Source organism: Tetrao urogallus (assembly GCF_951394365.1).
Source record: "Tetrao urogallus genome assembly, chromosome: 21".
Classification (NCBI taxonomy): Eukaryota; Metazoa; Chordata; class Aves; order Galliformes; family Phasianidae; genus Tetrao; species Tetrao urogallus.
In genome coordinates this window covers 3,820,710-3,844,717 of record NC_136834.1, presented here as the reverse complement: position 1 = coordinate 3,844,717, position 24,008 = coordinate 3,820,710, and the positions used below count along the sequence as shown (strand labels likewise).

Genomic DNA, 24,008 nt, shown 5'->3' with positions numbered 1-24,008 from the left:
AAGACTGAGACAATACTGTATCAATTTCCCAAATCACCTTGGCTTAAGTCTTCCAACACATACTTTTCCCTACAAAGCAGAAATTGTCCTTGCTGGCTCTCTGACAGAACACAATGCAATCGCCTAATGGCCTTCTTTTGCTTGCGACAATCTTTCTCCTCCACCTCCCTCCAAACCTTCAGAGAAAAATAAACAATGGGTTTCAATCTTGTAAAGTAGGAGACAAAAAACACAGCGCAAACAGAGCTGATTTATTATCCGTGCTCAATGCAACCTGAGAGCCCCACTGGCACGGTGAGCACACCTCTGCTCTGCCCCTCACCAACACGGGGCTCAGCACCAACAGCACGGCCGGGCTCCTCGTGGTGCTGTGAATTTACCTTCAGAACACAAAAGTCAAATCACAAAATGAAAATGAAGTGCAAATCTCGGGAGACTTCACATAAATAAAAACAAAGCACAGGGGGGGGGAACGTCCATCCGTGGCTTTCCTTGCTCTGAAATGGAGAGAGGCACCAAGGTTTGGGAAGGGGCACCGGGGCTCAGAAGATGGAAGCTGAGCTCTCAGTCGCGCAGCCAGCAGAGCGGTGCTGCCCTTCCACAGCACGGCCTGAAGGAGAGAAGAATATTTACCTGCAGAATAGGTTGTGTCCAAAAAAGAAATGAGAGAAACAAGGGAGTACCCAGGCCAGCTTTCCAGATGGAGACGGCACGGTGTGCACCAGAGGGAAACCACAACGCTTATGTCTCTTTAAGACCTCTCAAAGCCTTCTGGTTTATTATCCAATAAAACGGTGACATTTGCAATAGATTTAACAGTTAAACTCGAGAAAACAAGCCAAGGCAGAGTGAATACACAGACTGAACCCCATTTATGGCTGATCTGCTTTTAGCTTACCACTCAAATCCATGCACACCTCTGTCTGAGCTCAGCACCTCATGCAACGCTCTGCCTCGCTTCTTCTGCTCCCGGAGAGCAGTGAGAGCCGGGCTGTGTGTGCTGCACTCCCTTAAAGCCAAACGGGCCCAATCAGCTTGGCTGAAAAAATGACAAGCAAAAATGAAAGCCCAATCCCTACAGAAGAATTAGCTATGCAAACAACCCAGTGGTTTTACTTGCACAGGAAAAGAGAGCAACCAGGGCCTGGGCCTGTGCTTGGGGCTGGGGCCCAGCAGGATATCGGCCATCATCTTTTAACGCGCCAAGCCCAGGCCCTGCTGTACCAAGAACAAAACCCTCTATCTGTATCGTCCCTGCCATGGAAGCACCAGCAGCAGTGAGCGGAGCAGGAATGAAAAGGAGCGGTGGCTGTTTATGTTGGCAGTCACTTCAAACTCTAATGGAAAATTTCAGCTCTGCCCGTGCTGAGGCGAAAGCAAGTTATTAAGGAAAAAGGTTCAGCTTTCAAGCAGAAAAGGCTTACACAGCTCGTCCCTTTCTGAACGCTTCTGCAGCAAGGAAAAGTCAGAAAATAATACGGCTGGACCAGGCAGTGTATTAACATCCCATCGTTTGGGGAATGTACCATCAAACAGGAAATATTTCCTCTGGGAAAGGAGAACGGTGATAACGCCCATGCTACAGACACCATTAAATTCAGCTGCTGGTAAGTTATATCATGAAGAGTAAACACTAAGAAGCCAGTGTAGGACTAACTGATCACTTTGTGCTCAGGGATTTCACCTAATTATCCCACTATCAAAGGAGAAAAGCATCTCTGCCATGTGTTTGCCCCCAGCACTTTGCAGGGCACTGTGCTGCCAGGAGCACGTGCACCCCGCAAGCCCCACACGCATGCACTGCACTGAAGAGCCACTCAGGAAGCCAATATTGTGGATTATGTAACACAAGATTAAGCATTAATGAGGCAAGAATAAAACTGTTTATCTAAACCCCAATCTAAAATTAAACAGAAGTTTATGCTGAAAGCTCACAGCGCTCACGATGCCTCCGAACACTAACAGAGGACAGCTTATTTAGTCTCAGAAATAAATCCCAATTGCATTTAATTTTGACAGAGGGATTTTACTACTGTAACAGGGAATGCTCCTCCTAAAGAATAAATTGATGTGTGTTTAGTCCTTACATACAGAACACAGCACACTGCAGGTATTTTGATGTAAGGAAAGCAGTCGATAGTCACTATTTTCCCTGACACTCGAGGCTAAATGCCCAACACCCAGCCAGAGGTGCAACTTTCTGATCTGCTGCTGCCTCCTGCTAAGGACATGACCAAAACTCACGTGCCCCAGAGATGCCAATGTGCTCGACAGAGACCCAAGTCAGTGTGTCCACACAAGGGCTCCCTGTTCTCCTCTCAGATCTGCCACCAGGCTCACCCAGGGCTTCAGCCTGCCCAGAAGAGACAAGCAGACAAGGAGACCCACGTGCACAGCCCCATACCAGAAAACGTCACCAATGAGTGAGTGCAGGAGGAGCCACCAGAGAACATCTAGGCATTCAAGGAGGTGCCATCCCTGGTTTGAAAAACAGGCTAGAAAAAAAAAAAAGGTTAGAAGTACTTGGGCCCATTCCCATGAAAAATTTGGTGTTTCCTTAGCCCTATTCAACTGCAGCAATTTTGACAGCCACCTACTGACACACATTACTAGCCTGAAACTTACACAGAGCTGCTTGAAGGAACACACACATAGGCCCCTCTCCATTTCTAGGGGCTAAGGAGTTTGACCTCTGCTGGTCAGAGACACATAGACTCCAAATGGGACTACAGAACTCAAACGAGAGAACAATCAGATCCTTTCTTCTGGGACTGTGGCCTCCAACAGCTCAGGCACCCTGTGACACCGACCCCAGGAGCCTACAGCCCTGCATCGGGGGACAGGCCTGGGACGGGAGCAGGAGCCAGCCCTGACCATGAGCGAGCCAACAGTGTGACTCAGCCTCCTCCTCCCACTGCACCCAGGCTTCTGCTTACCTTGTGCACGTCACTGGCACGGAGTTAAGCTATTTACAAGAACACAAAAAGTCAAGTCCCAACCTTGTAGGCATGTAAGCCCACTTAGCAAAGGCCTATCGGTGCTGGTCCTTCTGAAATGCTCAAATTCAAGTAGCTCACTGTAATCACCTGAAGAATTCAGAGCGGAGAACTGTTAACGCTTTGAGAATCCCCTACCACCAAGTTTTAGGAAATTAGCCCAAAACAGGAAGAAAAAGCATACACAAAGCCAACTGGGATGGTTACGAAACCTTGCTGCTAGCTGTTTAGCTTGCATCTCACAACACAGGAATCTAGATGAAGTTATTAATGAAGACCGGTCGCGTCACAACGACGTCTCCCCAAGTTCCTGGCATACCATGTGGAAGAATCAGGAGGGCTGCTAAGAGAGCAGGCTATGTCCCCAGCACTGCCATTCAACTACGGCTGGGGCCACAACCAGAGGAAACCATCTGGGAACACGGGGAAGGATGGAGACACGAGGAAGGATGGAGACACGAGGTCAGAGCTCAGCAAGTTTCAGATGCTGCATTTAAGCCCCTTTTCTCCACTACATCCTCACTTAACACTGATGCAGCCTCAAAGCCATCCGCTTTCCTTCATCAACTTCAGCACTCCTGTTTCAGCAGGGGGCACGCTCAGATAAGAGCTGCTTTAGTTCCTGTGTCTCTTGCTCATAAAAGCTTGAAAAGAAAGAATGCTACAGCTGTTTACCCCCATGCCCACTGGGAACCTCCCTTCCACATAGCTGCTTTGAAATAAACTGGGCTGGCGAAGACCTCATCAAAAATACTGCCTTAATACACAGTTGGTGGGTTTTTTTTTTTTCATGAAGATCTTTTCTTGCTGGCTATTCACTTAGAATTAACTGTGCTTAAAAATACTGGAAAAACGTGTTTAAGTTAGTTAAAATACACGTGAGAAACACAGGGTTCTTAACATGTTGACTGCAGAGAGAAAAAAAGCACAGGTGTAACTCAAATAGGACATCACTGTTTGTGAGGACGTGTACAGCGTGGCCTAATTCTCATTGCTCACCACAGCTGCTGGGTACCTCCAGGTATTATGAAAGAAACACCGTCACGTTAATCCTCAGACTTCCTTTACGGTAACGTTGACTTGTTTTAATACATGACAGGCCTAGCTCCTGTATAATTTTGTATAATTTTGTATTTCTGTCTTCTGCTAATGCAACAGTCTGAGCGCCGGGCTTAAGGAGGCATTAGGAGGAGTTCTTCCAGCATTAAAAGGAAAACACTGGGGAAAAGCATGAAAATAAGGAAACTTTATTTTCAGTGGGTTTTCCAGAGAGGGAGAATCCCTGCCTGCCCTCCCTGCACACTGCAGGCACTAGTTAGGTGGAGCCTAACAAATGAGAAGCGTGCAGGCTGTGCTGACCCATAACCTGGTTTCCATTTAGGGCAAGTCACTTCAAGAATGTCCCTGTCTCATTTTCAAGCAGCTTCTGCAGGACCGAGGAGTTGCTGTAGCTCTCCTGTGAGCGTATAAATGACTTCACTGATTTACCTCATGTTAATATGGTGGCTAAGCAGGAAAAGAAGGCCTTCTCTGCAGCATTTCTGGAATTGCTAAGGGGTTGCTTTGTGCTGCAACAGAAGAATGACAAGCAAAGTATCTGAAATTATTCTGGGGATGAAAAAAAGTGCAGAGAAATTAATTCTACAGCCTTGTTATTTGCAATATTCCACATAACGAGGAAAAGCAAAGCTGAATAGTCAGGTATTATTTACTGCTGCCTTTATTCTGGGCATCTTGTGATAGAAAAAGTGCTGCAAGTTTTGTTTGGGGAGGAAAAAAATAAAGTGGGAATTAAAAGAGCACAGAAGGGGACCTGGAGGCAAAAATAGGAAACAGAGATTAAACAATCTGCTGCTGGTCAAAGGTTACTTGTAGATCAGTTACCACCAGGGGCTACAGCAGCCTGCTCTGAGCCACCAGCACACGGCGCCCAGTTGCTCCGAGTTAATATTTAGTCTTCCCTGCGCTAAAAATGGAGGCTTAACGAAACAAAAATCTAACACTTGAGCAATAACAGCCTGGATCACATTTCACACCGCTTGCAAACCTTTTGCAGAGCCTTAGGCCTGATATCCAAGTGCAAGCAGCAGAAACCACGCAGCAGAAGCAGGGTCAGGCACGTGCCCCCAGCTCTCAGCTTTAGTCTTCCTTTTCTCCTGCAGGCGCCTTTTCCCCACCGCAAAAAGGCATGTTATATTTAAAACCGTATTTCACAGTTCTCATTCAAACTTTAAAAGAGCACTCAGGACCGTCAGTAACTTTACCATCAGCAGAATACCTTCTGAAGTACACACTGATCTGTCCTAAATAAATGGTTAAGTACTGCTGCAAAGAGGAAAGGAGCGCTGAAGCTGAAGGTGCGCTGCTAAGAAGCATTCTATTTCGGCTGTCCCCCTCCCCAAACCAGGCCTTCCTGCCCCAACCCCGACCAAATACCAAAGCTGAGTCTACCCACACTTGTTTGGCAATTAGGTTTTCCTATCGCTCTCAGTGTAATCAGAGACCGACCCAGGCACCCCAGGAACCACTGCCCCCTCCCCTTCCATCTGATTCACCGCTCTCGTTAACCATTTACTGACGCACGGCTGTGATATCACAGCACCACGTCACAAGGAGAGAACCGACACATCCTATGGTCTGTCAGAGCCTTACAAATATTTTCACGGGGATGCTCTTTCCTACCGAACCTCCAGCTTCCACAAAAAAAAAACCCACAACAAAAAAACACAAAGAACAGTCTGAACATCCTCACCTCCATCGCGCTCTAAATAAACGGCATCGCTAACGTAAAATGCACTGACACTGCTAAAATACAGTCGCTCTGCCCTGGTTTTTTCCCCACCGCTATCTGAATTCAGAACAAACGCGAGCACTGCTCTCCCAGACCCTCCTGGCAGCTAAATGACACCTGCAGCACTGAAACCGAAGCTTCTAGAGACGCCGGGCGAGCAGCACTCGTGGGAAGCAAACTGCATTCCCCAGGCTTCCCAAAGCCTCCCTCTGCCCCCAAAGAAACCTCACCCTGCTCCCTGCCCGCCCCGGGGTTTGCAGCAGAGCCGGGCAGCCGTGGAGCTGCGTGAAGTTGGAGGCACAGAGCAGTTCTGCAGCTGAAGTTCCACATTCGCTGCCCGCATGCTGCAGGAGACGAAGAGTTAAACGCGAGCACGGAGCGCGCAGGTCGGGGAGCAGCAGCACATACCTCATTCTTCCAGATTCAATTAGATTCTGTTTTGGTTTAGGCTTGCTTTAATTACCCGCTGCCATTTGAGCCCGACTCGGCGACATAAACGTATTATCCCCTCATAATGTCAGAATTTAAAATTAGATTTGCTCTCCAGAAATACACTCCGCGCTGCCTGAACGACTCCGTCCGGCACCGACTCCTTTACGTAACGCCTTTCACACACCGAAACCCCACAAACAGCCCCAAAAATCACCGCCACCTTCCCACAGCTGCGCGCTCCTCTTCCCTCAGGGCCAGCAGAATTCAATCGGGGTGGGAAGGGAACGGCTCTGTAAGAGCGAGCACCGAACAGCAGAAAGGCGAATGACACAAAGTCTGGGTGTACTCACGGTCTCCTTATTCGGAAGCAACTCCTTTCGGATCCTGAAGAAGTTCTTGCCGTACTGCCTCAGCCCCTTAATGAACCGTTTCTGCGATAAAAGATAACAAAAAGGGCACGTCAGCAGGGGAAGGCAGAGCGCTCCCGGAGCGGCACGGCAGCCCGGGCACCGGGGGAGAGAGAGCGAGAGCGAGAGAAGCGCACACGTACGCAGGCGGGGAGGGACGGCTCCGCGCAGACACGGCCGAAATCACATCGGATTCCCTTCGGCGTCCGATCTCCGACGGCTCTGAGCGCAGTCGGTGCCGCAGCCAGCGCCGAGCCGAGCCGAACCCGGCGGAGCTCCGCGCGGCCCCGAGCCGCTTCCCAACTCGGCAGAAGCGGCGAACGGCGAATGCGCGGCGGCGATTTCCCGGGGAGAAAAGTGATCCGAGCCCGCGGCGCGACGGCCGGCAGCCCCGGCAGCCCCACCGGCACAACCCGCGGCTCCCGAGGAGCCCCCCGAGCGCAGCCCCGGGGCCGGAGGAGGAGGAGGAGGAGGAGGGGGAGGAGGGGGATCCGGCGGCGCGGGGAGGGGGAGCGCGGCGATGGCGGGCGGCGGCGGAGCGGAGGGCCGGGCCGGGCGGGAGGCGGCCGCGGGCGCCCAGCATGTGATCGCGGCGGGGCTGGGCGGGTGCGCCGCAAAAGGCGGCCTGGATCGGCCCGGCCCCCCCGGCCCCGCGGAGCTGGGAAGCGACGGCCGTGCTCGGACCGGGGCTGCGCCGCCTCCTCCCGAGGAGCCCCGAGCCGGGCCGGGGTCGGCTGGCCGCGCCCCGACGGTGTGCGGCATGGCAGAAGGGTCGGGGGTGGAAGGGACCCTGACGATCCACATCTGGCCACGCCGGAGCGCAACCGCGAGATTAAAACGCAGCACCGCGTGTCCCTGTCCTGAAGGGCCGGAGCTCGGCGTGCCCTTGCCCTAACAGCAATGCACACGCTGGCACGTACCAACTTCTGCCTACAAAGGGATGCCGGTAAGCGGCCCGGCCCCAACGTGCCAGGGAACGGGTGATGCCCGAAGCAGAAACGCGGCTCTCGGGTCGGCTTAGTGCACGTTGCACCACATCTCTGTGCACACAGGCAAGTGCCGCGGTGCGTGAGGGCAACACGAGCGAACAGAGCCCTCCTGAGCTCCCAGCACTGCCACCTCACCCCTTATCATTCTGCCGATCTGCTCCCACAGGGCTCTGTCCTCGCCTAACCCTGACCCTCCAAACCAGTAGGGCTGCAGGGTGAGCCAGGAACACGCCTGGGGCACGTGTGTGCTGGGAGCTTCCAGCCCTGCCAGCCTCTGCTCACAGCCACCAGCTGGATGTGCATGAAGGCTGCAGGAGCAAAGACTGGCAGCAAGGAAGCAGCCCAGCACAGGCAGAGAGCCGCAGAGCAACCTACGAGCACCGTGCAGCAGGCAGCGCTCCGTACCTCTGGGCATTTAGCATGTGAAAGGCCTGGAGCTTCCAGGGCACCGAGGGGAGGTCACTTCGTGGCTGTACCTCTTCTGCTTCGTGCTTCCTGGCCAGCAAAGATGGCAGCAGCTCCAGGGAAAGCTAAGGAGCCCCCTCCTGCCTTTCCCACATGCCAAAACAGCAATGGGATCCCTGTCTGTGGCTCACCGCATCTTAACAACCACGCACAAGCAGCAGCTCCATCAACTTCAATAGAAAATCTACAACTTAGCAAGGCCTGGCCATTGTTACTGCCTTTTTAAGAAGGAGTTTATTGTATTCTCCAAGTTCTCCTTCCTGTTCCAGTCCTCCATTAACTCAGGCACGGTGTTCAGTTCTCCCCCCGCCTGCAGCAGGAACTGCTTTTCTCCAGGTCAGGCACAACAGAGCGTGCTCCAAAGTGCTTTTAAATATTGAAGAAACAAATCGTTACCACATCAGTGACCTGTGGCTCTCCCGTGTGCCATCAAACAGGCTGCCTGGCAGCTGAGATTTTCTCCTCCCTGCACAAGTGATGTGCAACAAATGGCACATCTGCATCTCGTGTGCTGGCAGAAGGCACCTGGCAACTGTAGAACCCTGTAGAACCATGAGCCTTACAGCTGCACAGGAGGGGAAGCTCTGGTCAAATAGAAGGGGCTCTAAAGCACGACTGTATGAAAATCCAAATTGTGTACTTTGAAAAATGAAGAGAAGCATTTCAACGCGACCACTTCAGCGTTACTTGACGACATTGCTTATGACAGAACGCTGTCAGCTTTACTGTTTGTGCTGTGGCCGAAGGCCATCCGTAACGCAGCTGACAAAAATGCTGTGGATAATTATTGTTGTGAAGGAGCATTAGGAAATCCCATGGCTCGCTGGGCCAGTCAATACTGACAGCCCACAGAGATGTTTATGGAGTGGTTACCATGGCTATTGACCAGCCAGAACACAAGCTCTCCTCCTGCCATTTTATAATTTCGGTGGCCCCAGTAAAATTTATTAGATTCTACAGTATCCTGCTCCAATGTGTAAACAGGGAGCTATAAATAACCGGGAAAGAACAAGGAACAAGTATGCTAATGTTTGCATATGTGCTCCGTGCAGGTCCCATATTTTATCCCAAGAAACAAATATCATGACAAGATACACAAAGCCATTATGTTCTGCCTAACAGAGCTCAGATGGCATGTTTATCAATGTGATGATAATGCCACTGCAAAGCTGCAGTTAAGGTTATGCGTCAGGGTTTCCATTATCAAGAGATTACAGCCTGGCAGGAAAAATGTGCTGCTGCGTGCTGAAATGCAGCACCCCGGGTTTAGCTGGGAACCAGGGCTCCCGCTTTGGTTTTCTTGTTTGCTGCAGAAATCTGAAGTCCAGAAGCACACGAGAACAACTCCTAGTGCAAAATAACCCGCTTAATCAATTTAAGAACTTCAAGCAGAAACCTCACGGGCTTCAGATGGGAAGGACAGGAGATAAAACTGTGAATTCCTAAGTGCTACTTATGCCTCTTCCGAGGTAATGCTTCAGTTGGGTTTAGATCAAATAAATTCTCCCTAAGAGGCTCCATGTGTTATTTCATTCCCTTCCCACAACTCCCACCTGGTTAATTAATGAAAAACATGTTGTAATGCCACACATTTGCAAACACACAAACAGAGCTTGTGCTGTTCCTCCTTAATCCAACAAATACGGATTTCTTTCATTTTTTCAAAAAAAATAAAAATAAAAAAATCCCATCTTTAGACCACATCCAAGAACAACAAGTTCTTCTCCCAAACCTTTCCTTAAATTACGAGTTTATAAAAAGGGAAGTTAGAATGGAAAGCAGCACTGTTGTTTTATGACCGCGGAAGCAATAGGTGCAGAGCACGCTCTGAAGGGCCTAAGATTTGCAAGGCAGACAGCAGCTGAAGTTGTCACCATCTCCCACATTTAATGCACCTTATTAAGTTTTACGGCAAACGCAGTAAGAAGATTTACAGGGCTTTAATAGTTAACAGCAAATAAACACTAAATGTGTAAAAAGCATCTTTATTTCCTAAATTTCCCAGGATGAGAAATTATGGCAGTTCTGAAAAGAAAATGAGATTTGGTCTCATCCGCAAAGCTCAAAACGTGCAGCACGTTTATAGATGGCCCCAAACAATTCTTAGCATGCAGACATCGCACGCTGGCTGCATTTCAGCACGCAGAGTACATTTTATTAAAAGCTTGGCTGGGTTTTAACATTATATTTCGCTTATGTGTGTGCAGCACAAATGAAGACATTTGCTGATAAGGTTAAATGATACATGCTGTCCTCTAGGAACAGAAGTACCCCCTAGCTTCCGTAAGATCCACGAGACAAGGAAGGCAGTTCAGCCTGAAGATGCCAGCTCTCTTACGAAATAACTTGCATTACTCATTTTTTTCCTCACCGCATTAACTTGGCTATAGCAGAAAGTGATGCTCATGTCAGTGGCGCTCTCCCCTCCGAGGAGCTCTGTGCACTCAGGAGCAGGCAGGAGCAGTGGGCAAGGAGCCTGGCACTGGGGGAGGACCAGTATCCCGAGCTCATGGGATATTCTGGGTTATGACAGAGTACAGAATGAGGACTGTGACCCCGCAAAGCTCACCTCAAACCCTCTGAAATCAGCCCACTGGGAAAGGACTGTCAAGGAAAACCTATATTCAGGCCTGCTGTGTTCCTTTAATACGCCCCGCTGCTGGGAGAACAGGATATGCTTCAACCTCATCTGAACTTCCTTTGTTTTATTGTTTCCTGTCACTACCGTAACTCTGCTTAATGTTTTTTTTTTAATTTAATTTTGAAGTAGCCAGCAATTTTACCCTTAGCATTAGATACTCGTGCTGCTGTTGATTACATCAGTTCACAGCAAGCTTGCAGAAATCACCCAGCTGGCAAACTTGTTCAATGCAAAGACTCCACGAGACTTCCCCAAGCGCCTCTGCAGTTCCCCTGGCTGTGGCACCGCCTCAGGGACGTGCACACATCTCACACCGGCCAGCAGAGGCAGCTCAGATCTCTGGGGGAAGATCTGCCTTCAGCCTACAGCACCCAGGGGCTCTCAGGCTGGGGTGAGACTGTTCCATCCCATGGGCCACGTGCAGGTGAGCACCTTGTAAAGCAGCAGAAGAGGACAGCGATATAAAAGCATGTGTGCATATCGGTTTTTGTAACATCCTAGGCATCCTGATTATTTTATTCACTGAGCAGACTGTGACTTTAGTTCGTACTACATACTAAAACCAAATTCACTCCTATTACGTAGTGGCCCGCTTATTTTTCTTGTCAATTTATTACAACAATTATATTGTCTTGAATAAAAAAAAAAAGTGTCCTTTAAGTTTTTATAATTTTTTGAAAATAAAAGGTCTTTTTTACTAAGTCAATTTACTTGATTTTACAGAAAACTCAACACACTGATGGTGCTCATCAGTAGCAACCTACAGAGGCACTGATGTTCTCACTGGGTTTTCATGTCACCTCTGAGCGTGCATTGCTGGCCATAGAGACATCATAAAAATCAGACACCCCCTAGGCCAGAAGAACCCCTGGTCCTTTATAAGCAGTAACATGCAAGAAATACATCAGTGGAAAGGCTTTAAGGCGCTAAGCAATTAGCTGTCCTCCCACTTAGACCCATCTGAGGCACTCAGCACAGGGGCACCATGAAGGTGCAGAGGCACCCAGCAGCCACCAGAGCCCGTTCCACACATCACTGCCATACACAGACAGAAAGTCATTAAGCAGAGCCCCTCAAGGGACTGCCAAAAGATCCTGAGACGATAATGATCCCCCTGCCACGGTGCTGCTCTGGTAGCTTTTGTTTTGAACAATAGGTCTCCCATGATACCTCTCGCTTGCTGAAAATATTGGTATTAAGTGAGCGTGAGCACAGCTGTGTGTAAATTACATATATAAACAGATTAGATTTGTATATTTATACTGGATGCAAACACATTAATAGCACATTTGCATACACAGTTGGCTAAATGAGACTGCATGCGGAGCAGGATTACTAGTTACAAACGCATTTACTTAGAATTCTCAATAAAGTATTTGTGCAGCCATTCTGGAGGTCAGAGAGGATTCATCATCCCGTCTCTCCTCCTTACAGAGATGTGGAATTGCTGCCCTGGAGGTGCCAGCCCCCCCACACTGGGCCTGCAGATAAGTCCATCCTGCAGGCAGCACAGCACAGCTTCACTGCTCACCTGAAAGTCCCCCAGAATTGCTCCTCTTTATTTTCCCAGAAGTGATGTTTTAAGGGGTGAGAGAAACAAACCCGAGCAGGGTGCGAACTGCAGCCCAAACACCAGTTTTGCCCAGCTTGTCCTTTTCCCCTCTCTGCTTCACATCAAGGACCAATGCCAAACCCTATAACAAAGGCAGCACACTCTGGGAGGTGACTGAAGCTTTCCCTGAGCTGGGCAGGATCCAACCGTTCCTTGTGAGATCCGGGCTGTCGGGGTGCTGCTGACCCCACCGCCATCCCTTGCTGTTTTACCAGCCACACTGTGACAGCTATTGCTAGAGTGCAGATCTACAATTGCCCCCAAGCTGCCGGCAAGGCTTTTCTTCTCTTGCAAGTATTGTACCTGTTTCTGTGAGGAGATGAGAAAGAAAACAGACCGTAAAAAAGAAATCAGTTACACGTAAACAACGAGCATTCATTCTTGCTCTCCCTGTGGTCCCGCTGACAGCCAGCGCTGGCTGTCTCATCGCACACCCCAACACCAGGGGCTGCCAGGCCACGGCCGCACCGCACACAGCTGCGTGGCATGGCAGGGCCAGAGCTGCCACAGCGCTGCCACGCAATGGGAGTCAAAGGGCTGCTGTGAGGAACACGCGGCTCCCGCCTGCTCGCTAATTGCTGGGGAGCTGCGGGGAGGCCGCGCTCACACAGCGTGATCTGGTAAATGAGATCGAGTCTGCAGCGCGCCGAGAAAGCCAACCTGAGGGCGGCCTGCAGCGCACGTCATGCTGACGTGGGGTACGAACGCGGCAGCAGAAACAGAAAAACCTGACTTTGCTTTCCCCGGGTTCCAGGAAAGCTGCCCGACAAACAGCCTGACTCGCTCCCCTCCCACCCCGCACACTCAGGCCAGCACCCAGAGCACAGGCTGAGGGCCGCCAGCTCAAGCCTGGCCCTGCAGAGCAGAAGCGACGTGTAACGCGTGCAGGCATTCCCTCATGCTGCTGAGTGTAATCACTCCCACGGCACAAAACTGGGCACGCCAGCTTGCCCACGTCAGTAAGGAGCCGTGCCAGACAGCAGGGCCCAACTCCTGCAGGCCGCAGAGCTTCCCCAGCCGCTGGCTCTGCCCTCATCCTCAGGAAGCAATCTCGACCTCACATCCCTGGCTCATCCGGAGCCACAGCCCCGTCCTCCCCGAGGGCAGAAACCTTGAAAAACCCCCAAACTTGGGATTGGCACAGGAAGGGCCGGCTGTGACACGGCTCCTGACATTCCTGGTCCCAAACACCAATGTTTTCTCACCGCTGCAAACGCAGCCGAAAAGATTTGAGTGTGTTTTCATACATGTATACATATTGCTAAAGTGGCGTTTTCAGAATTCAAGAGAACGTCCCGTATTTTTTTGTGACCCAGGCAAACAAAACCATTTGCTGCTGCCAGAAGACAACAGCAAGCTTCTGATGATACCCCAGATCACCATTTCCTGCACACTGAGTCCCCTCTGATTATTTTAAGCTGCTGTTACAAAGTTGTCACACAACAAAGCCTTCTTGTACATCACATAAATAAACAGAGTTAAAAAAGAGTGGGACAGTGCTGCTTCCCAAGGACATGCCTCCTTTCCCACTGGGCATCTGAGAGGATCTCTCCATACAGATAAGTAGCAGAAAGTCAGCACTTAACCAGCAAGCTTCTATAAAAAAAGGGTTGGTTTTTTTGTTTCTTAAAAACTAATGCAGAACTTAAAGACTAACCCAGAAATGGTGAAAATGCACTTTCTTAACAAATATAAAAATATAACAATAACAGTCCCAATGGTAATTTGTTTTGAGTGTAATGAAACAGATTGAAAGACAGAATCCAGCAGCAGAGATCCAAACAACACATCTAACAGCATGTGCAACGTGAGCCAAAACCCGGCTGCGCTCCTCATGCATCACTTTGGAGCACCAGCCTTCTTCCTCCCCTTCTCCAAATCTCGATCACACGGAAAACTGGAGGAAACACCTCTGTCTGCTCACACAAAGCAGATCTCCATTAAATCTCCAACACCAACTCCAGGCACCAGCATGGGTGGGCACCAGGCTACAAAAGGCAACAGCCAACCCGGGGCTTAACACAAAGTAAGTGTAACTTAAACATCCAAGTATTTCCATTGCCTTCCCTCTTCCACAGTGGCATTGCTGTCCTCCTGCACAGTCAGTGACGCCGTGCACAAAAAGCTGCGCTCAGACTACCTGCAATGTGCTGTATGATCCTGTCAAGATCCCATCACGCTGTTTCTAGTGGAAGTTCCCTCTTGTGGAAATATTGCTCCTCTGGGATTTCGAGTGTTATTGTCAATTATTCTGGAGGCTGCATTTCTGCTGTCAAACAGCGACTTTCCGCAAATGACAGGAGGAAATGAACAAAACCATTTCAAGAGCTCCCATGCTTTAGAGCAACAAACAGATCCACGAATAATGAGACAAAATGGTGGCAAGAATCCCCAAGGAAATTACCCATATAGAGAGGCAAATATTTCTGCAGATGACTGGACCAAGTCAATAATTAAACAGCAGGGCTGCTCACTGTTACGGTGCCCACATCTGAGTCCAAGCACCAAGACAGACCCCTGCCAACCTCCCAGACGTCTCAGGATACAACTGCTGCTCACTGCAGAGCTACCTGAGGCAGCACAGCTGGCTGTAAGAAATACCAGCCAAGACAAAAGTCCAATTCCAAGCTAGGAGATATGGCGAGAGCATTTCCTGTATTGAGCAGAAAACAAACTCCATCCTGAACAGCAGTCCTGCATCCCGCTGCACTGCTCACAACAAAAATGGGATTGACGTTTCAAGAATTTGGTAAGTTTGTATTTTGAGAAGTGAAAATTGAGTCATTTCCATGCCCGCTTCGGACGGTACGCTATCACAAAACCTGCAACCAGAATGGGCATATTCAGAACAACCCAAATTTCATACAGCTCTTCAGTCACTTTGATGTGTCAAAGTCCAAGATTACCACTCATTTTTGAACCCATGTTCTTCAACCATCCCTGAAACCTCTATTATATGAAAATTCTGCTAGTCAAATTATTAGAAAGAGCAGTCTCTGGGGAGCCTAGGGACACAGCACTGTCCCCATGGAAAGGCAGCAGATTTAGCAAGTCAGCAAGCCCTCAGATCCATCAGCCAACCAGACAGCACAGCTTGCAGCTCCTGCTGGTGTGGGTGCAGTCAGCAGGCAGCCTGGGCACCACAATCTGCATGAAGATGCTCCTGTCAAAGCTTACACGCTGGTAGCTGAATTATCAGGACTGATTCTCTTCCTCCCTTTAGAACTACAAACCCTTTGCACTGGGAATTGAGTTCCTTGCAAGCTCCTGTGACACAAGAACCCGCACTGCAACCTGCACTGTTCAATTATCCATTCCATCTTTGTCCCAGGTATGTAAGATCACAGTAAGTGACTGATGCACTTCTGCTACACAGCCATCCAATTACTGAGGAAGACGTTGGCTCACACGGTGATCTTGGCGCTAACGTGTAAGAGTAGCTTAAAAAAGCTGCAGATGATTCATAAGTTCCCTTTTCTTTTGTGTAAGGGCCTCTGAATAAAAACATCTAGCGGGGGGGGAGGGGGGAGACAACATGGTGCCAAATACGAAAAAATGATCCATGAATAAAAGAGGAAAGAAAAAAAAAAAAAGAATTGGAAACAAAGGACCAGGAACACACATATAACAAAGGGAAAGGTGTCAAAGGAACCATGAAGGGGGGTGGGGGTGGAGAAGCAGTGCTGAGATGCTGAAATTACTTCCCCAGAGTAAATCTGGACAGTGGCCTCCCAAACAGATCGAGTCCTTTGAACAGTCTGCACCCCAATAAAACGGAGGTGCCCCCCTTTTCTTTCTGCCGTTTGTAACAAATGCAGGGGTTGATTTCAGGGTTTGACTTTTCTGCAGTCTGGGTGGGGGCAATGTGACGTGATGCTTATTCGGCTCTTCAAAACACATAAGCCCCCGTCTGGTCAATCCCTCCACGTGGCCTAAAAGACATATAAACCTGAGAGGGTACCATGAATAGGGGCTGAGGGGAAAGAGTAAGGAAAGGAACAAAAGAAGAAGAAACAGATGGTGGCTCGCAGACAAGTGGATGGGGGAGCAAGTGAGATAACAAGGGGCCAGTACAAGCTGAAGCAAAACCACAAACCCAGGCGTGATGCACACTGAGTCCTCACCGCAATGTCTTCAAAACCACAGCTCATGAAAGTACAAAAGCAAGGCTGAAAAAGGAGCACGGAGTGGCAGCTTCTGATTGCACCCTCACCAGCAAAACGTGGCCTTTACGCAGCGCATAGAGGAGGAAGGAAGAGCAGAGCCAACCGCACCAAACCGCTGCAGGAGCGCAGTTTATTTACCAGCTGCCCAGGGACTGCCTGGTCAGGCTCCTCTCTGCTGATGATACAAACATTTAAAAGGTATTTGGCTGCTATGAAACGGGAGACAGCATTCTTCCAAGGGGGCATTTCCACTCTCCAACCTATGCAGCTCCCCCGGCACTGGCAGGCGCTCAGCATCCCGCTGGATCAGCTCCTTATTTGCTGTCACATTCTCTTTATGGCAGTATAATCATTAGCTTTACTGGCGCTGTTACCCTTCTAACTAATTAGGAATCTTGGATGGATGCAGAAAATGATTAATATTTAGTCTCGACGCGCCTGCTACAGAAGCAGCCTATTATCAAACAAGTGACACCTCCACAAACTTAAATAAAATAATGGCTCCCATAGAGGGTTCAGAGCTGCTGACAGAATGGCAAGTGATTTAAGTAACAGAAAGCTGAGCAACTGGTGATGGATCACAGTTTTCTCTCGCGCTCTGTTACAGCCTGTAATAGAACAAATGATCATTTTTCAGCCTAATTGAATATGGCCACCCCGCTTATGTGCAAAAGGAGACAAAGCTATCTAATTTGCTTCATTAAAATGCGTTTTTATGTCATCTGAAAGACTTAAAAAAAAAAAAAATCAGTGCTGTTGATAGAGAAGATTAGAAAAATAAAATTTATCATGCAAACTGAACTTGCAAATGAGGTGGATCTTGGCATTCACACTGCTTATGCTTGTGTGGGAAAGATAAGTCCTGAGCGCTAAAGCACACAGAGCATCCATGTTGTGACAGTAATCACAGCTCCTTAAATAAGAACCATGTCACTATAGCAATTTGATGAAGAATTTTGTCATTTTCTGCTGCAACAGCCACTGGTCCCTACTAAATACGTCTGAGCTGAGCTGCCAGGCAGGATCGTAGCAATTCCAGCGACATATGAGGAGTTACTCCAGTTTTGCAGCCGGGGTTTTTTTGGATAGCTACTAGAAAAATGAAAAGAGCTGTTAAAAATCAGTCTTTTCTGACATCCAAATCAGAACTTAAGCAAGAGCAGCGTGCTTCAAAAATCACCTTACCTAGGCTCAAACGTCCCGTTTTCCACAAGTCACAACCACACGGCCTGGTTTCTGTGCTGCAGTGGGAGCCTCGGGCACCTCACAGCTCCCAGGGACACCGAGTCCCCCACACAGAGGGCAGTGCTCCTGCTGCTCCTCCAGTGCCACTTTGGAAGGAGCTTTCTCTGCAAGTGACTAAGCCAGCACTTACGTCTCCTATTTTGTTGTGAGCTAACACCTTCCACCAACTGCACAATCAGCTCTAACAAGTTGCCCCTTTCACAATTAAAATCCATTAGGAACGTGGTGGGAGCCCACAGCAGCACGCAGCAGGTGCCTGCATCCATCTCCTCCTCTCTCCTAAATTCGGAGCAACCACACATCTTCCCAATTCTGCACTCACATAAGACAAACACGAGGGCACAGCCCACCCTTCTGCCAAGCTGTAGTGCTTTTTGCTTTGGAGAACAAAGGCAAAATATGAAAACCTCTGCATCCTTAACAGCAAAAGGTGCTGCATCAGACACAAACCGCACCAGAGAGCTTTTCACAGGGAAAGTCAAGGCTATGACAGCGTGCCAAGGTTTCAAGAGGGAAAAAAAAAAACCAAAAACAGCAAAGAAGTCATCTTGCTATGTTGGTGACAGCGTTGCTCCTTAGGTTTTGGAGTTTCTTGGTGCAATTTCAAAGCAAATTCTTGGAGCAGCAAATTGCTGCTTCCCACAGCTCTCTCAGCACAAAGCAGAGATCTGCAGCTGCCTGCAAGCCCTGAGCTCCAGGCACTCAGTGACACAGCTCTGCCAAAGGCAAGGTGTGCAGAGATGCTGGATGTGTCCATCACATCTGTCATGGAAAAAGTCAAAGCACTTAATGTAGCAATACGTATCCATGGAAAGTGCAGTTAGGTATTAACGAGGTAAGGATCCCTTAAATTCACATCTAACACCTTAACTCCACCAAGTCACTGACATGACAGGGCCACTGAAAGCCACTGAAATCAGCAGCAGGACTGCAGACTGTCACCACCCCCTGTGAGCCAGCAGACCTCCATAACCCACCTCACCAAAGTGTTAAAAAGCTGAACTGAATTTAATTCACACTCCTCAGAGCTGAACGAAAAAAAATCTGAAAACGGAGAGCTAAACAATATATTTAAGTTAATAAATTCTTTTTGAAGCCACAAAAACCCTCACGCTATCCCAGATGCTGGGTAAATGCACAGCAAGGAGACGAGCCGGACAGCAACCCAAGGCCACATCTTAAATTAGCATTCAGAAGGGGAAGCAAATTGAAACGTATCCTGTTAAAATTACCAAACCTAGAAGTTAACCATGCTATTAACAACTCCAGGTCATCGTTACAAAAATATAAATTCCAGAATTTGGGAATTAAGTGTACGTACAAAGCAGAGAACAAACAGGTCAGTGAGATGTAAGCAAGACAGCTTTGCTATGCGGCATCTTCTAGAAATTAAGCCAAAAAACCATCTGATAAAGGGGCAGTGGAGTTCTACTCTGATTACAGCATGAGCTCCTGCAATCGCTCCCATGGTTCTGCTTGCTGTGGTGAAAGCTCCAACCCTACAGTCCTGCAGAAGGGCTCCCTGCCCCCTCCCGATGCTCTTGCTGCCGATGCTGTGCCTCAGTTTCCCCCTAGAGAAGAAGGGGATGTAAGATGACGTTCTATTGGAAGCAGATTCTGGATCTCTCAGCAGGCAGAAGTCTGCATATGAGTGCAGAGCATGCAGACAGCCCAGAGCACGCCCTGATGGGGAGAAGCAGAAGCTGAGCCCCACAGCATGCAGGCAGCACCAGAGGCACTGCGTGCCCCACAGCACTGGGCAGCATGCTTTGTTCCAGCCCAGCCACAGGCTCACACCTCTGCACGACCCTGCTTGACGCGTGCGGACACCGAGCACTGCTCCAGCTCCGTTGCTAAGAAACTACCACGATAGCTTTTTGGGCCCTCTTCATCTATAAAATAACCACTCTGCCCTATGGGAGAACAAATGCAATCTCTCAAGTCCCCCCAGTGTCTTGTTCTCGTTTTTAAATGAACACGGAAGGATGATGGAGGACGCCGGGCGGTGTAAGCCATCTCCATTTTTAAGACGCCCTTGAAAATGAGATGAAAAACATGGTTTCAACAATCAACCGCCGTCGTATTTATTAATCTTCCAAGCAGCAGATTCTTTCCCTGTGGCAACAGTGAGCTGCATGCACGCCTTCTGCCTATTACAGACCTTCCTGTAGGAAACAAAGCACAATACCAACTTCTGCGAGCAACTACCAGGTACTGAGCTTACAGCAGAGCTCAGAGCGTGGCTTCCCGTCCCTGCACTCAAACAGCTTTCTAAGCTGTGGCAAGTGGCCAGCGTAAATATTTGCTGTGTTATTTTGGGGGATCAGCAGTATGGCAAGCACTTAATAGATAAAAATATTCCGCACCAAGGCAGAAAGACGACAAATCCAGAAACATATGGCAGCTCAAGCTAACAAAAAAACCATCATGGTATTGTTAAGAAAAGGCTAACTTATGTGGCAGCTGTGGAAAGATCAAGATTAAGGAAAGCAGTGAAATGGCCCATTTCGAAGCCAAGGTCACCGATGGGATTTATAGATTTATCCCCGAAGGCAGCCTTTGCTGAACATGAAATGCTGAAATTATTATTTTTTTTTAACCTACCCCCCCTCCAGTCGGGCTATCTCATCTGCTGGAGGCTTTTAAAATTCATTCCTCTTCACAGCTGGTTAAACAATGGAATCTTTCTGCAAACTAAAAGGACAAAATTGATTGCCCTACACAAACTTTTCTGCACGTATAATTGATTTTTAATTCACTGTCTCATTTCCGAAAGGACTTGACAATAAACTCGGTGCTGCTTGTGCAAGATCGATCCCTTGAAACAATGGCTCGGATCAAATTCTGATGCAAGTTAATCACAACCAAAGAGATGGATACCTCTGGTCTAAAAAGCTGGTTTTAAACTCAATTCACCTTCTCTCACCGCATTATTTTCTGGCTGGATTACAGCACATCATTTCACATCTCCTTCAGCTGCAAGCTAACTGTAATTTATGCAACTTTTCAATAACCGTTCTGTTTCTCTAGCAGAAAAGCCTGATCCTTCCTCAGTTACTTTTTACTGCTACAACTGGACGTTCCCATCCTTTTCTCCAGCTACAACTTCCTTCATTCTTAACCTGAACAGAGTCTTTACTGGCCTATGGACTATTTGGAGTTCTGGGTGTTTGCAATATCAATCCTCCATTGAAAATTCTTGATTAACGCACCAGCAGAAAGCACCACAATGAGTCCTGAAGTCAGAAAGCATTCCTAGGAGCTGCTACTACGAAGCCCTGCTTTCTGCTCTTGGTGGATAAAAAAAATCAAAGCTGAGGTAAGCGACACCTTAACCTCCTGGGCCCACCATCACTCATGCCCTGCAATGCCAGCCTCCTTTGCACTCATCCCTTTGGTTTTTTCTTCTTGCCATTTAGAGGCTCAGCTCCCATCTTGCTATGAATCACATTTTCTATAACTGCCACAGAAACAGTAAATAAAATTCATGGTATTTTTGCCCCAGTAAGCAGCTCTGTCTTCCAGTGCCTCTGAAAAGCCTGGCTTCAAAGGAGCGAGCAAAGGAAACAAGATTTTCCTGAGCAGATATTCCAAAAAGGGCAGATGAGAGACATCTGAAGATGATTTGAGGCAAAGAAGCCAGGCAAATAAATACGCGTGTTTTGCATAAGTGATGTCTTGACCAGCTCCACTGGATTACAAATACTCACACACAGTTTGGGAATTAGTTTGCCGTCCCTCGTCATTTTTGGCAGAAGGATCTCCACTTGTATTTTATGACAAATGAGCTTTAAGCTGAAGCCAGGTGTGGATCTTTTAACATTTATGAACTTGTAAATCCATGTACGTGGCCAATTAAGGTTTATCGCCAGCAAGGATTAACCATCCCTGCACATCAACGCGAGGGGCTGTTGGAATCTGGGTTGTTTACCTCAACTACTCCACATCAAAAGCGACGTAAAATATTTAAAGGGCAGCATATTTCATGATAAAAGCCAGCTATCAAGGCTGTCACAGCGTGTCACTGGCAGTTCTGCACAGAGACACACAGGTAAAACCTCCTTCCTGGGGAACGCTTTGCGTTTGGAGAATTTAACATGGGACCGAGGGGAGGAGAAAAGGGAGGAAGAATCCAAGGTTCAAGAATCCAATAATGCAGAGCTGCCGCCTGCCCTGGACTCCCTTAACTTTGGAACACCACCCTGAGTTGTGAAGGCCCCATCAGTGTTCTTCATCATCAACAGCTCCATGCTAATGAGGAGCACTGTTCCATGCAGCAAAAGCCTCCCTGTGCAACAACTGCAACACGCAGCAGCAGTGAACCCTGCCTTCAGCAAGCATGCATAAATAAACAGAATTAATAACTACCCAAGTGTGGACGGGTGACTTAATCTGTTTCGATTCGATGCAGCTCAGCCTGAGGCTTTTGTGTTATTTAAAATGTGTTCATCATGTTTAATTAAAAACCTAATAAACTAGAGGTTCTTTTAGTTCTGATTTGTATTTCTCTCTCCCCTAAGCCATATTGATTTGGGTGCTACTTTTGATAAAAAGGCAGAAAAAAAAACACATTCTGGATATAAACAAAACAGGAGAGCGAATCAGCAGAACAGCTGCACAAAGAACTGGGCTGCTTCTGCCACCACCCCCAGCACGGAAGGCACAGCAGAATCGAACACCACTGAATGAACAGAACTTAAGATGAATGTTGTGCTCTTTGTAAGGACAGTCGTTTGATGGTTACCTACGGCATCAAAGCGCCGGGCACACAAAGCTCATTTATGGACCTGGAGCAAGGGTGGGCTCAGGCCTGTACCAAACAGCACTGAAATGCTGAAAGCTGCTTTCAGAGCTCATCTGGCCTCACGAGGATGGAAATCCCATTAGGACATGTTTTCTTGTGAAATATTTCCACTGAAACCACTTCAGAAAACATGGGTGTTTCAATCCCACCTAAACCGAAAGCACCAAATGACTGCGGTTCCAGGCCTGGCATCTGGGAAAGCAAAGCAGCACATCCTCGACACAAGCTGCAGAGTTTAAATAGAGGTGCTCACAGTTTCAGGCTCACTGCAGCCCTCCCCCAAAGACAAAAAGCTCTGAACTCAATGTTTCGAAATACATTTTCAGTGTAACTTTTTGAAATGTTTCCAACTGGAAAAGATGAATTGCCCAGCACCACGCCATTCCTAATAGGGATTTTCTGACTGCTGGTATCAAGAACGCCTGGATTCCATCACAGATGCACACTGAGCCATCTTCAGAGGTGCAAGTGAGATGCAGGTAGAGTTCATTTCTCCTGCATGAGAAGGCACGAGGCACTGCCATCAGCTCCAGCCCAAGCACTGCACCTACCTCATACTGCACTGCTGCCTGCTTGCAGCTCAGCACCACCAGGTCTGACCGCTGCTCCGCAGGGCACTGGTGTTAGAAGCCAAGCTCTGCTCACCCAGCCACTGCTGGGATGGATGCTGTATGGCGGAGCAACAGCTTTGCAAACAGGAAGCAGCTGCTGCTCAGTCTGCTCATAGATGCATCAGAGCAGAAGTTGCTTCAGCCGGTTCGATGAGGCAGCAGGGAAGACTGGTTTTCACAGCACACCCCTGAATTTACATACAGGAATGAGGAAGGTTAAAAATAGCCAAAGGTTTAGAAACCCAAGGGAGACAAGCAAGCCTCCATCTTCATATTTACTGAGCCTGCCATTTAATTCAATCACTGGTAAATTTTGCCCTCTATTTAATTTGATCTAAAGATCTGTAAGCACTTCATCAGCAGCAAAAATAACTTCCATCCTTTATTTTAATCAGTCCCGATCACCGCGAGGCAGCTCTGACGGAGTACTTTGGTCACAGGCAGCAAAGTAGGCTTCATTAACAAGAAAGGCTCAGTCTTTAGGCAACACGTGGTCCACAACAACAGTTAAAAGCTGACTACAATAAATGCGAGCCGTTGGTACGGTGTTAGATCATAAATACTATTAAGTGCCATGGAGGGCTGTGCTGGATAAAGCCAGGCTATCACATGCACAACCAAATGAGCCTGGGGTGGGAAGGAGAACACCAGCAGAGCTCTCACAGCACAGAGCTCCCCCCCCAGCCCCAGTTGAGGACATTAACCGGTCAGAGCTCAGTACTGATGCAGTACCTTCCTGCTTAAGACAAGTTACAGAAATTAACCAGGCAGTTCCCTGTTGGGCCACAGGAAAAGATTAAGCCCAACACAAACAGGGACACGGTTTGGATCTGGGTCTTCCACTTTCCT

General features: G+C 48.4%; 1 protein-coding gene across 1 annotated transcript in view; it reads right to left on the bottom strand.

The window, feature by feature from the left end:
• Positions 1-24,008, bottom strand: part of RERE (arginine-glutamic acid dipeptide repeats) — a gene marked incomplete at both ends in the record, with an annotated part of 115,003 nt that overhangs the window by 28,996 nt on the left and 61,999 nt on the right. The window contains one exon of the mRNA XM_079545667.1: positions 6,570-6,650. Coding sequence (XP_079401793.1) covers positions 6,570-6,650 — 81 coding nt within the window. The remainder of the gene's footprint in view (positions 1-6,569; positions 6,651-24,008) is intronic.